The 13,507-nt window shown below is 41.2% G+C and overlaps 1 protein-coding gene across 8 annotated transcripts in view; it reads left to right on the top strand.

The window, feature by feature from the left end:
• Nucleotides 1-13,507, top strand: part of TRIO (trio Rho guanine nucleotide exchange factor) — a 340,446-nt gene that overhangs the window by 204,152 nt on the left and 122,787 nt on the right. For all 8 annotated transcript variants that reach the window (XM_073237759.1, XM_073237756.1, XM_073237760.1 and 5 more), the window contains exons 14-19: nucleotides 3,223-3,418; nucleotides 4,242-4,408; nucleotides 5,723-5,842; nucleotides 7,543-7,734; nucleotides 8,186-8,335; nucleotides 11,760-11,874. In XM_073237759.1, coding sequence (XP_073093860.1) covers nucleotides 3,223-3,418; nucleotides 4,242-4,408; nucleotides 5,723-5,842; nucleotides 7,543-7,734; nucleotides 8,186-8,335; nucleotides 11,760-11,874 — 940 coding nt within the window. The remainder of the gene's footprint in view (nucleotides 1-3,222; nucleotides 3,419-4,241; nucleotides 4,409-5,722; nucleotides 5,843-7,542; nucleotides 7,735-8,185; nucleotides 8,336-11,759; nucleotides 11,875-13,507) is intronic.

The raw sequence follows: 13,507 nt of genomic DNA, 5'->3' as shown, positions 1-13,507 counted from the left end.
TGTGCCAGGAGTGGGCCTGGTGGGCCTCTCCAGCCTGTCCACAGCTCCTGCTCTAAGGGCAGCCTTCCTGTGTGGTGCAGGGCCAGGCCCTGTGCAGGCCTCTCTCATGGCCTTTGGCCACTTGCCTCAGCTTCCATAAATGTTTTTGTGACAGACAGGCCTTCGTGGCTATTTTCATTGTCATCGTTAGTTCCTGACAAGAAAGGAGTTAAACTCTACACGTGGCCTGGTAAAACCTGCTTGAAGAGTCTTGGCCTTTGTTTCTGTGTGAAGCCATGTGGAGAACAGGTGCTGGCCTCAGCTCACTTGGGGTCTGCCACGGACTGGACCTGGCATCCGGGTTAGAGGTGGCCGCAGTATCTGAGCAGAGCCCCTGGCAGGTCTGTTTTCCTCTCTACTTCAGAGGAATTGCTTTGTAAGCTTACCTGCTCATTGAATACTTTCAGTTCAGAAACACACAGCGATCAGAAACATTATTTGAAGTTTTTCTTCAGGGCAGGTGTATATTTTTAAAAAATTTCTTAGCTTCATTTGTATTAATGTTACTTCAAAGGGAAAAAATTTTTAATTTTTATTTCCACTTTCAATGAACCAGGGTTTTAAAATGTACATTTTACAATGCGGAACCCACACTAAAGCCACAAAACTCCAAGTGGCCTCAGTAAAGCTGGTGTGTCAGGCCAGGGGAAGTACTTTTCTTGAGCTAAGGAAATTAAACCTGCAGTTCAATCACAGGCCAGCTAAAATACAATTTAAAAGCTTTTAAAAAATGCCAAAGACTAAGAACCTCCTTTCTCTGGAATAATCCTGAGATGTGAAAACCCGAACAGTTTTGGCCTCAGCTGGGATTTCCTCCCATATCTGGGAAAATGCTCCTCCTGACTGCACATAGGAGGCATGGAGTCATCCTTATGGTAGAAATTCATCTGTTCCTTGGCTAACTTCTTAAAAATCCCCTGTCTCTCATCTTTCCATTGGAGTAGCATTTCCATTTCTCAGAAGTGGGTCAAGTTTCTCCATGGCTTAGAATATTGCTACTCAGCCTCGAGCTATTCCAAGAAGAATCTACTCTATTGACCTATAAAGGACAAAATCATAATATAGCATCCTGGAAGAGTTTAGTTATGGAAAATAGTAATAATAATGTATATGCTTGGGAAAGAAACACTTTCTAAAAATCCTGGGATACATTTTAAAAAATTGTTTCAAAGTTACTTCTCCAAATAATCAGTATTCAAAAATGACTCCCACTCCAGAGCTTTGTTTTTGCCATAAAATTCTTGTCTTTGCTTGTGTGGTGAACAGGCTTTAATATTAAACTTTGAAGCAAGATTTTTTCTGATGAGCTTTTGATTGTGGCCATTGCCAGAGAGTTTCTTTATGCTTGGTGAGTGTTTTTAAATCCTTCTGGTTTTAGCACATTAATCTTTTTTATTAACCATTACTTGAGTGTTGTGAACCTGATTTTGTCTCTGGGAGACATCGTTGCTGAGTCTGTATCCCACTACACCTAAATCTCTTCTCCCTCAGTGTCAGAAAGCAAATAATAAGAAAGAAAATACCCCTTAGGGTTGAGGTAAAGATGAAATATACGATAGTTTGTTTCCTTCTTAGAAATATTTTTCCTCAGTGGCTTTTTTGTTTATGTCTAATTTGACAGTATATAAATTTATTAATTTTATAAGTTAGTACAATTTAGTAAATTAACATAACATATACATATTATACAAACCCCAGTAATAAGAGAATAAATCAGGAAGATTTGTGCCATAGGTGTTTGGGAAGCCTGAAATCTTTTATTACTTACTATCTCCCAGCTGGATTCTGTGTAAACACATACTCAAATTTTCAAACTGTTTTAGTTACTGCTCATCTGGATGTAATAAATTGGGATCCATGGAAAATGTTATTCCTTGGAAGTATATATAATATATTGTTTCACAAAAAGGTTTTTCTTCCTTTCTTGATTGTATAACTTCTGGTCTTAAACTTTAGAAAGTACGTTATGAAAGTTTGTAAAGCTACACAAAAGTAGCCAGGATAGGTCAATGAACTTCCACATCCCTGTCTCCCAGATTCAACAGGAGTTTGTCCCCCTTACTGCAATATCCCTTCTTTTGTTTTTGTGCTGTTTTACCTCAGAGAACACCTTTGCCAACTTATATTTCACTTCTGTAGGTGTTTCTAAATACCTCTGAAGAATAAGGCCATTTTCATACTTATCCACAAGTCCCTAAGCCCCTCACCAAGCCCACAGGCCTTCCTTGGAAGGCATCCTTTAATACCCACCTCTGTTCAGATTTCTGCAGGTGCTTCCATTAAGGGGCTACACGTGGGGTCTGCGCCTGCCTTGGATGGTTAGTTTTGTCCTCCAGCATGTCTCTCCATCCACCCATCCTTTCTTCCATCCCATGACTTGTCAGAATCGCTGCATCAGTTGTCAGAGAAACCAGGTCCCACATTCTGCATTTGCTCACTTGATTTCTTCAAGGTGGTTTAACTGTTTTTCTTTGCTGATGTTTCCTGTGAACTTTGCAATTATGTGTAAAGACCTGATTAGATTCAGATTCAGGTTTTGTATGAGAAGCTCCACAGGTGGTGCGTCGCCATTTCTCTTGACGGAAGGCACATCCTGTCCGGTCCCACTCCTCTAGGGATGCTAGGTTGGTCTGTGGGTTTAGAGGTGGCACCTCATCTTTGCTAAGGCCCTGTCAGCCTTTCTCATTATAGTTTTCTGTGCATTGATGATCAGTGCCTGAACTGTTATTTTGCTAGAATTTCAAAAAAATTTGTAATTTCATTATTCTTTCTACATTTAATAGATGTTTCCATAAAGAAATCCTTCCCTTCATCATGTTTAAGTAATTAATTTTCTCCTATAATTACCAATTTTTAGGATAAAGGCTTGTACCCTGTCAACCTCTAATCAGAACCAGAGATTTTCACTTAATATTTGGCTTTTTAGCCTTCTTTTTTTTTTTGTTTAACATCTTTAGTTATTAGTGAATTTTTATATATTTGGTCTATTTTATTTGATTGTGGGAATGTTTTTAGTGTCTGATTGTCCCATCTGTGGCCGGTGGGAGCCCCTTCAGCTGGCCTTTATGTCCCGGAGACACAATCACATCAGTCTCGTCATTCCTCACTTTGCACAGTGAGACGTTGCAGCAGGATAGTTACTTTTTTAAGTCTTGGTCCTAAGTGGATATTTTCCTCCATCAGATCATCTCAGACCTTGAGTCTTGGAACGATGAACTTTCACAGCAAATGAATGACTTCGACACAGAAGATCTCACTATAGCAGAACAGCGCCTCCAGCACCACGCAGACAAGGCTTTGACCATGAATAATCTGACCTTTGATGTCATCCACCAAGGGCAAGACCTTCTGCAGTATGTCAACGAAGTGCAGGCCTCTGGTAAGGAACGTGTCCCAGCTGTGTAGACAGCAGGTTTTCCTCGGCACCACAGGAGTTCGTCCTGTTATGTTTTACTGTGGTGCGGGTGAAGTTCAGGTAGCCCCCGGAACACAGGTATTATAGATACCTGCTTTTTGAAAGAAAACATTCTGGGTTTTTTCCTCACCATAATATAATCACAGTTAACATTGTGATAGTGTACTTTCTTTAATATTCTTAGCATGTTATTTCAAGTAGCAAGAACTTTAATTTTGCAAATTCTATGTTGTTTTATCTCCATGAATGAAACATAAATACTAAGAAAACATTTTCATATTTTTTTCTTAGTTTCTGTTTTACCAGCAGATGTCACCATGGGCTCAAAAATACAGAGAGACCACAGCAATATCAGAACTTAGCAACAACCTACATACATCATTACGCATTTTATACAAGTCAAGTTAAATGCTTCCTAAGGAGTAAACTGGGTGTACAACTAATAGCAACAACAAAAAAAATCAAAGTTCACTCATTTATAAAGGATGCCATACTTTTACTAGTCATCAGCATGGGAGTAGAAGTAGATTGATAGGAAATGGACTTAGTTTTATTAGCTACACATTGTATTTGGCTTTGGAACACATCAAATACTTTTTCTGAGGTACAGTTGCATGCTTGGAGGCATTTGTAAACACTCCTCTGCTGGCTATGCCCTTCTTGAACTTGGCCTTCAAGTAATGGCTTAGCCCCCCGCTGACCAGGTTGTACACAAAGCAGGGTATATGTCATGTATCCCAGGTTGAAATGCTAGTTGAATTCTCAGGTCTGCTTTCTATGTCTGCAGGTGTGGAGCTGCTTTGCGATAGAGATGTAGACATGGCAACTCGGGTCCAGGACTTGCTGGAGTTTCTTCATGAAAAGCAGCAGGAGCTGGATTTAGCCGCAGAACAGCATCGCAAGCACCTGGAGCAGTGTGTGCAACTCCGCCATCTGCAGGCAGAAGTGAAGCAGGTAAGCAAGCAGATGGATGTGGAGCCGGACTGCACCCACCTGGCAAGCACTTGATGAGTGACCTCCTGGGAATCCAGACCTGTAAGCTTTGGGAAAGATTGCCCCTGTCCTGATGTGCAGTTGTAACACACTCACACCCTAATGCAGCCATTGCTAATGTGTAAAAATTGTGCCAATGCTGGACAGCTGTGTGCCTGCTCAGTAGTGGAAAGGCTTTGTCTCTTAGCAGGTGTATCACTTGAGAGTAACTCCATTTAGCTTGTCTTGTTAATGGCAGCCTCTTACTACAGAGTCCATAAACGGCGCTTAAAATTATTTTCTCCATGTTATGAATCAGGAGGTAGAAGATCGCTTGCATTCATGCAGTGGTCCCGTGAGAGGTTAAGCTGACATCTGGTGATGGCAGCTTTTCCCATCTTTCTCACGGTTGCCAAACGGATGTTGTAGCCACAAACTTCAAGGCATCAGGCACTTCCACATTCCAGGCATCAGGAAGGGGAAAGCATAACAAGAAAGAAACAATACCTGTATCAGAAAAGAGATTTTTTTCACAAAATCCCCCACCCTCTGAGGCTACTGCTTTGATCTTAATACCTAGAATCATGTCATATCTGTAACCAACCTGAGAGTGGTTTTATTTTAAGCTCTCCCCAAAAAGTAGGGTTTTCTGAGTGAAGGAGACAAAAAAGTAGGTTTGGGGCAGGTAACAAGTGGTCCCTGCCACAAACAACTACCTAGAATGACCTTCCACGATCTCTGTGGCTTTGGCAGTTGGAATTGGATCCCTTTGTGTGTGATACTGAGAATCCTGTGGGCTGGCCCTGGGCATTAGAGTACTGCTTAATTCATTCTTCAGTAGTGTGCCATTTAATACTGATGTTAAATTGGAAAGTGTGTTAATGAAATAAGATAGTTCCCTTATCAATCACTGCTAATTTTGCATGTTTATTGGGACAAAAAGGAATAAAAACTACTTTTCTTGAATGTTAGGGAATTCTTGGGGGAGGTAGGTTTTTCTGTTATGTGGTCCTCGATCTGTTTTGACCTGTGGACTAATAATGATCCACTGGATGCTCCGCCTTTTCAGATCCCATTTGAAACTAAAAATAATGGAGCTAACTTTAAAATGCAGTACTTATGATCAGATACCATTGAAGGAATTCATGCTGTTGCTATTAGGATCATAAAGAACTCAACACCTCAGAGCTGAGGCAAGCGGTTGACCTCCTTGTACACACGGGTCTGGTCACTGTGGGTCCACGGAGAGGTCGCGTGGGGAGGGCGGCTGCTTTGAGAACCTGTGTGACGTTCCAGGTGCTGGGCTGGATCCGCAATGGAGAGTCGATGTTGAATGCCGGGCTCATCACAGCCAGCTCGTTGCAAGAGGCAGAGCAGCTCCAGCGAGAGCACGAGCAGTTCCAGCATGCCATTGAGGTAGGGCAGTGGGTCCTGCCTCCGAGGTGGTCTCTCCAACCTCAGGGCCAGTCTGTTAAGTCCCTCATGTAGTTCTGATCCTGCAAGCCAAATGGGGTTCAAAGGACCCAAAATGGCAGCACTTACACATCTACAGTGTATTACAGGAGAAGGGGGCAGCCTGGTAACCCCAGGGAAGTAATAGTTCACCTGCCTTCAGCCAGGGTGACCTGACAGCAGGGATGCTCCCTGCCCCGTCAGGAACACCTGGGCACCAGGAGGGGCGCAGGCTGGAGTCTCAGCGGAGGTTTCCAGTATTGGGCAGGATTGGTAGCCGTGTTCCTCTGTGGGGCCGGCCAGGACAAAGCCGAGTGCTCTGGGCGGCTCCCCAGAGCCAGAGGCACTTCAGGCACTCACTGTGACCAGTAAGCCTTGCCATCCACAGCGCTCCCCCTGCCCTGATTAAAACCAGTGTTGCTCAGCAGAGCACTTCGTGCCTTGACGGCAGGCTGTGCCGTGCCAGGGCTTCAGCACATGCCTCGGGCCTGTGGCAGGCCTGCTCAGTTCTACTCACACAACATTTTGATTAATTATTTCTATAGTGTTTTAGGGGGAGAGTTAGTTAATTATAGGTGGTCTCAAGGTAAATCAAGGGAAAAAGAGCATTTGATTCCAGAAAATTTGTTTCCTGCCCTTGTTACATACTGTCATCCAAAGGCAGAGGCCACAGAAATTACCATCAGTTCATTCCTACATTAATTTATTGTCAGTGCTCAGGGCCAGTAAACACACATGTACACTCCTTCATGAAGCCCAGACTTAGCATCTTTTGAAAGTTGTACACTTTGCCACGTGATTTCTGGTAAATTGCCAATGTGTGTCACAGTTTGGGTAAAGGAAAGGATTATGTTGGATACACTATTTTTTGAAACCATTAGTACCTTTTCAGGTGAAACGCACAATTTTGCTGGAAGTTGGAAAGAAGCTGTGTCCACAGAGACTCATGTAACTCCTCCTGACTGCTATGCTTCCTGGCTTTCTGGTTCTTCACTGAGAACTTGACCTCTGATCCCTCATAGAATCTTCTAGTGAGGGATGAATGAGCAGGACTTGTTACTGGATTTGCCATGTTATTTTGACAGATTCGTTACATGGCATAGACCTCTAGATAACACAGTTGGTTCATTCTTAGCTTTTGATTGTGTTTCCCTTTAAAAGAAAAAAAAAGTAGTTCTTGAGAACTTTTTACTCAAATCCAAAGTTTACAATAAAAATGAAAATAAAAAGCATGCACTTTAGCCACCTTTATCCACTTGTTCATTTGCCTCTAGCTGCTATTATAAGAAGGATCAACAGGAAAAACAAATGGAGCATTTCAACAGCTTTTTAGGAATACTGGCTACTAAGAGTTTTCTTGCTACTTCTCAAGCTGAGAACCCTACTACTTAGACCCATTCTGTAAAGTCTTAATGCATTTCATCCTTCATTAGGTAATTAATTTAAATAGTGCAGTTGTTGCTAAGCACAAAAACTTTTTTTTTGTATTGAGCTGTCTGCTGTGTTTTTAGAAGTGTTCTAATGAGTATTAGCTGAAGCTATTTCTGTAAAAGCAAACAGAACATGACTGTAGCCTTCTGAATTCCTTTCCAGGAAATGTGTGGCCCCCAGCCCCTGCCCCTGCCCCATTAAATAAACCTTCCCCTTTCTTTCTCTCGCCTTAGAAAACCCATCAGAGTGCCCTGCAGGTGCAGCAGAAGGCAGAAGCCATGCTGCAGGCCAACCACTATGACACAGACATGATCAGGGACTGTGCTGAGAAGGTGGCCTCTCACTGGCAGCAGCTCATGCTCAAGATGGAAGACCGCCTCAAGCTTGTGAACGCATCCGTAGCCTTCTACAAAACCTCTGAGCAGGTGGGCGGGGGGCTCGCCCCCAGGCTCCCAACTAATGTTTTATTTTGAGCTTAATTTTACTCTACAACTCAGTCATTACCCCCAGTCAATTCCAAGTCAACAGAGAGAAGAGGCATTCTAGAACTGAGATTATTTTAGGTATCAAAAAATAATGGGTTGGAAAGTAGCTGAGAAGACATGCCTTTTCCTCTTATTTAAATATATGACCTGAAACATGTCAGCCAGAGAGAGACAGGAAATGTGTTCTTATTCTGAATGGCCTGCCTACTTTGATCCTGCGTTTGCCTTCATGTGAGGCAGAGCCCATGGTTCCTTCTGATGCCCTTCATCCTGGGGGAGCACTTTTATCCCCAGACTCGTGCTGAAAATGCTCCAAAGATGTTCATCTGTGCCTTCAGACACCAAATAGCGGTTAAAGGTTAAGGAGCCTGCAACTCTCTTCTGCACACAGGTCTGCAGTGTCCTCGAGAGCCTGGAGCAGGAGTACAAGAGAGAAGAGGACTGGTGTGGGGGAGCTGACAAACTGGGCCCCAATTCTGAGACAGACCATGTCACCCCCATGATCAGCAAGCATTTGGAACAAAAGGAAGCATTCCTGAAGGTACAGAGTTGGCTTCCAGGGCTGGGGCGGCGTGCCCCGCTCTGCAGTGAACACCAGTCTGGGAGGTTCCCCCCAAAATGGTAGAGAATGTCTAAACCACCACTCAAAAAACTGTATACTCACTTTCCAGGGGAGCCCCCGACATGCCTCCCTGCTGCCCCTGTGTGCAACATGACACAGATGAGTCAGAGGAACTCTGGAAGTCTTTTCCATCACAGAGAAAGGGCTAGAAGTCAGTGTGACCAGGAATGGGTGGAAGTCACAATACCAAATGATTCTAAACAGACACAGAGAGACACTGATTGATTTGATGAAACAAAATGCTTATAGCTTAAAATAATCTTCTTTTGGAAATTCAGCCTTTTTAGGACTAAAAACTGTTCTCAGAAGTATGAGCCCAGTGTAGAGCAGTGGCGAAGCAGGAACACCCGTAACACCCCTGTAGTTTGTAGGATTAGTACGAATACTTCATCAGAAAATGTTGTGTCAGAAAAATTTTATCCATTATCCATTTTAGGCTTGGCTGGAAGTTTTCACTCTGAGAAGCTTTAAATGAGAAATTTTTCAAGCTTGCTTTGTCATATATATTCACACATAAGTCACTGATGTGCTTTGAAGCAATTTAAAAAAGTTGTCACAGTGTTTAGAAACATTGACATTGAATGTTTCCATTGCATTCTTTCTACTCTTGAGAAATTTCTGCTTATTGCCATTCAGACCTGTTAAAAATAGGTGTGGTGCTTACTGTTTATTGTTGCTTTATGAAGTTTAGTTTTTCTCTTTGTATCAGCACTCTGACCCCTCTGGCACCATTTCCTGTAACATTTAATTTCTGTTTCATTTCTGAAGGTGATAGTCTGTCCTGACAGAAAGAGTTTTTGTTTAGTCTGGGAGAATAAATTGTAACTCTTTGAAAATTCTATCAGGAAACTTATGTGAGTTTCCACCACAGTAATTTTCTTTTCAAGCAAATCAGGGTGGGAAACAACTCACCCAGAGTCAGTAAGTATAACTGTTTCAAACAGGACCTGAAAGCCCCTCCCCTACATGTCATCGGTATTTTAAGTTAGGAAATGCTGACCACTGTTAGGATAATTTGAGTTGGAATCATTAATAACTTACCCCTCTTTCTCTGAAATCCATTAAATATAGAACAATTTTGAATACTAGTTAGTTAATAATTAAGATAAATAAAATCATAAAGCAAAAATGATCATAAACCTGTTCAGATTCTTTATTCAACTAAGATTCTATAGTGTTTATGTATTGGATATCCTTAAACTCTCATAATAAAAAGTTTATGTATACAAAAATAGAATGGGTAATAAACCATTGTATACTTTTCACCCAGCTTTAGAATTATCAACATGTGGGAGTATGCCCACCCTCACTGGGTTATTTTAAATTCTAGATATTACATTATTTTATTTTTAAATACTTCAATTTGTATCTAAACATTAAATTCTACCTTTCTAAAACATAACCACTACCCCACTATCGAATCCTAAAGACTAACAGTAACTTACTTTATTTGAAATCCAGTCATGTTCAAATTTATCTAATTGTCCATAAATGTCTTTTTATATGTGGTTTTAACCAAAAACCAAAGTCCATACAATGATTTGATTAATATCTCTCTCAAATATTTTTTTAATCAAAACACCACACTCCCTTTCATTACCACTGACATTAATTGAGGAAGTCATTCATTCATACTGTGGAGTTTCCCCATTATGGATTTTGGTCATTGTATTCCGTGGAGTCATTCAAAACCATCCTGGATTCCCGGAACATGTGTTGGTTAGGTTGCAAGCCTTGATCAGCCTCAGGTGCATGTGGGCTTGTGCACACTCAGCATGACCTGCTGGTGGCGCAGTGTGCACCCCTGCGTTGTATCAGGAGGCTCAGGAGGTCTCTGCAGGAGGGATTTATTAGTGCTTCAGATGTGTTGAGTCCAGTTCATCCGCATCTGCCTTTCATTTAATATGTTTAGTAGCTGGCAGTGATGCTGTTTCATTAGGAGTTGTAAAATGCTGAGATTCTGGCATTCCTTCTGCCCTACTGGCTGGGCTTATTCCCTCCTCAGCTGTTCAGTGACTCTAAAGTAGAGGTAAATGCTCGATGCTTTCACTTTGTCTATAGGATTTTTAGAGTGATGAGCTGGTGCCCTAGCAACCTCTACATATGGTTAACCTTTTTTCCTATCATGATGGATTTTAATATATTCAGGGTGTTTCAGTCAGTCAAAGTTGTTTACCTTTTCATAGTCACTTGTCCTGCCCTTAGCAGAGCCACATGCAGTGTGGCAGCTCACACACCCTTCCACAGAGCCTGTCGTCTGACATACCTGTAGTTTGCAGGATTACTATGAATACTTCATCAAAAAATGTTGTGTCAGGAAAAATTTTATCCATTTTAGGCTTGGCTGGAAGTTTTCACTCTGAGAAGCTTTAAATGAGAAATTTTTCAAGCTTGCTTTGTCATATATATGTTTGGTACAGCAGCTTATTTCAGGTTTCTCAGTAGAGCCTCATGGTTAGTTTTTTCTTAATTAGAAAAAAATTTCCCAGCTCCATGTACTGAAAAGGCCTCAAAACAATGACCAGGGCAGTGATACCAAGCATCTAGTGTGGTACCCAGACAATGGTCTCTGCATACCATTTACCAGAAGGACACGGAGCTCCTTGAAGAAAAGATTAATTCCAGGGATCTGGGACAATATATGAGTAAGATATTTCCAATTCATATATAATTAAATTATACCTAAAACTCTTATTTTTTAGTATATTAATAAAAATTACTTATTTGGCTTGTAACAATATAATACCGGTTATTTATTACCACAATAACACTGCATAACATACCACCCCAAAACCTGATGCCTTAAACCAGAGGTTGGCAAACTTGGACCTGAATGCTGACCCTGTCCACTTCATCCATTTGTGTATCATCCGTGACTGCTGGCTTCTCCAGTGGCCAGGTTGAGTAGTTGCAACAGAGACCATATGACTTGGAAAGCTGGAAGTGTTTACTGTCTGCCTTTTACAGAAAGCCAGGCACAGCTTGCTGAGTCCTCTGACTTAGGGTTTCTCCCAAGGATGCAGTCACCTCAAACCTGAACTAGGAAAGGACTTCACTTCCTCTCTGGAGTCAGGCCAGCGGCCACCGTCAGTCCCCAGCCACATGGGCCTCTCTGTAGGGCAACTCACAACAAAGTAGCTGGCTTCCTCAGAGCAAGGGCCCCAAGTCAGAGATTTTTTTTAAAATTAAAATAGGATTTAACCTATGTATTATTCTCCAAGCCCCACTTTAACCAGACAAATATTTTTAGGTAACAATGTAGAGCCATATGTCACTCACATATACTTAGAATACATGTTTGTGTAAGTCACCTTAACAACACATTGCTCTCTGATATTTGTAGGCTTGCACACTTGCTAGAAGAAACGCAGATGTCTTCCTGAAGTACCTGCATAGGAATAGTGTGAACATGCCGGGAATGGTGACACATATCAAAGCCCCTGAACAACAAGTAAAAAGTGAGTACAGCTCGAAGTCGGTGTACTGATAGGCAATAGAAGGAGCTGGATAAGACATGTTCTGTAATCTTGTTTTGGGCTTCATTTTGAATGTCCATTTCATGTTATTAAAATTCTCACTGATTATCTTAGTTTAATAATAAGATATTGAACAAATATGTAGATTGGTATTTTACTGAAAAATATTTAAGAATATAAATGGAGAAAATACAAAATTCAGGATGTATATTGGCATTGACTGTCAAAACAAGTGAAAGTATTTTATTGGGCAAAAATGAAAACCAGAATTATCTAGAGACACAATATTATTAAAAGTTCAAATTAAGCAGTTACATACCAATATTGTTGCTGTAAAATGTTATCATTTTATGTACTTAAAGCATCATTAATAAAAGCAAATTGCAAAATAATATATAGTTTGATATCATTTGAGCATAAGAATCTATGAAATGATGCTTTCTCATATGTACAAAAAAAGATCAGGGAAAATTTTATAACTATAAATAGGGTTGATGTGGATGTAAGTGAAGGGAACCAGTAATTCCTGCTTTATAGGGTTGCAATTGAGTATTTTATAATGAAAGTACATACAGGGTGTTACATAGTTTTAAACTTAAATTTAATCATAGGGTTTTTTGGTTTTTTTTTGTTCTTTGTTTCTTACAAGTTGAGTTGAAATGACATGGAAATAGATTCTCAGAAAATAAGAGTTGTTTAAAACAATCTTGACTAAGGCACCATTCTGTCAGCTTTGATCCTCTGCATGAGTCTCGGGGTTGGCACCAACAGATGAAGAGGCTGGGGTCACACAACCTGCACTCTTAGTTGGGTTTTATGAGGAAAAAATTGCAATAATCAGTTAACAAATGGGTCTTCTCATGCTTTTTAAAACTATATGATTTGTAAAAACTTCCTACATTATCGTGCACTCCCTGGTCATCAAGATTCACCTGTCAGATGTCACCCAGTGATTGTCTATCACACTGGTAAAACCCTCTAAGCTCTACAGATGAGATTTATATTTATTAGCCAGGGGGCCTTTCTCTTGGGAAAATGAGTAACAAGAGCAGTCATTTTCCAGCAGAAATGAGCCTTCATCACCAGCAAGTTATTTGTATTGGCCATCAGTTTACTTGGCTCGTTTCATAACCATTTCCGTTCTCCCAACTCTCAGTGCTGCTTTTGGTTGTTGGCCACACTGTTTCCTCTGATCAAAGGGGTCACGGCCCCTCCGAGGTTGTACTATGGGACAGGTGTGTGCATGTGAGAGAGGAGAGTACGTGGCATGTACTCATTCACTAGATGGACAGTAGCAAAATGTTTATCATCATGCTGGATGCATGGAAAAAGAACATTTATTTCATCATATACAAACAGGACAAAGGCTTATGCATGGGACAGTGTAGCAAATCCATGTCAGGGCCATGGTGCCAGAAGAGACAGGTGACCCCAGGGGATCGCTCAGGAGTTTGAGGAGTCCCAGGTGGGCTCCTGTCCCTGTTGCATGAAGGCAGCTGCCACTATGCCCTGCTGCTTACCTACCCCCCTCAGGCCTGCCCCAGACAGACACTATGGAGATAAGAGACTAGGAAAGACCATTGGCTTATATTAATTTTTATGTGTGATATTTTCA

Source organism: Manis javanica, chromosome 1 (genome assembly GCF_040802235.1).
Source record: "Manis javanica isolate MJ-LG chromosome 1, MJ_LKY, whole genome shotgun sequence".
Lineage (NCBI taxonomy): Eukaryota > Metazoa > Chordata > Mammalia > Pholidota > Manidae > Manis > Manis javanica.
Note: the sequence above shows the minus strand (reverse complement) of the source record. Positions and strands in the feature narration are given on the sequence as shown.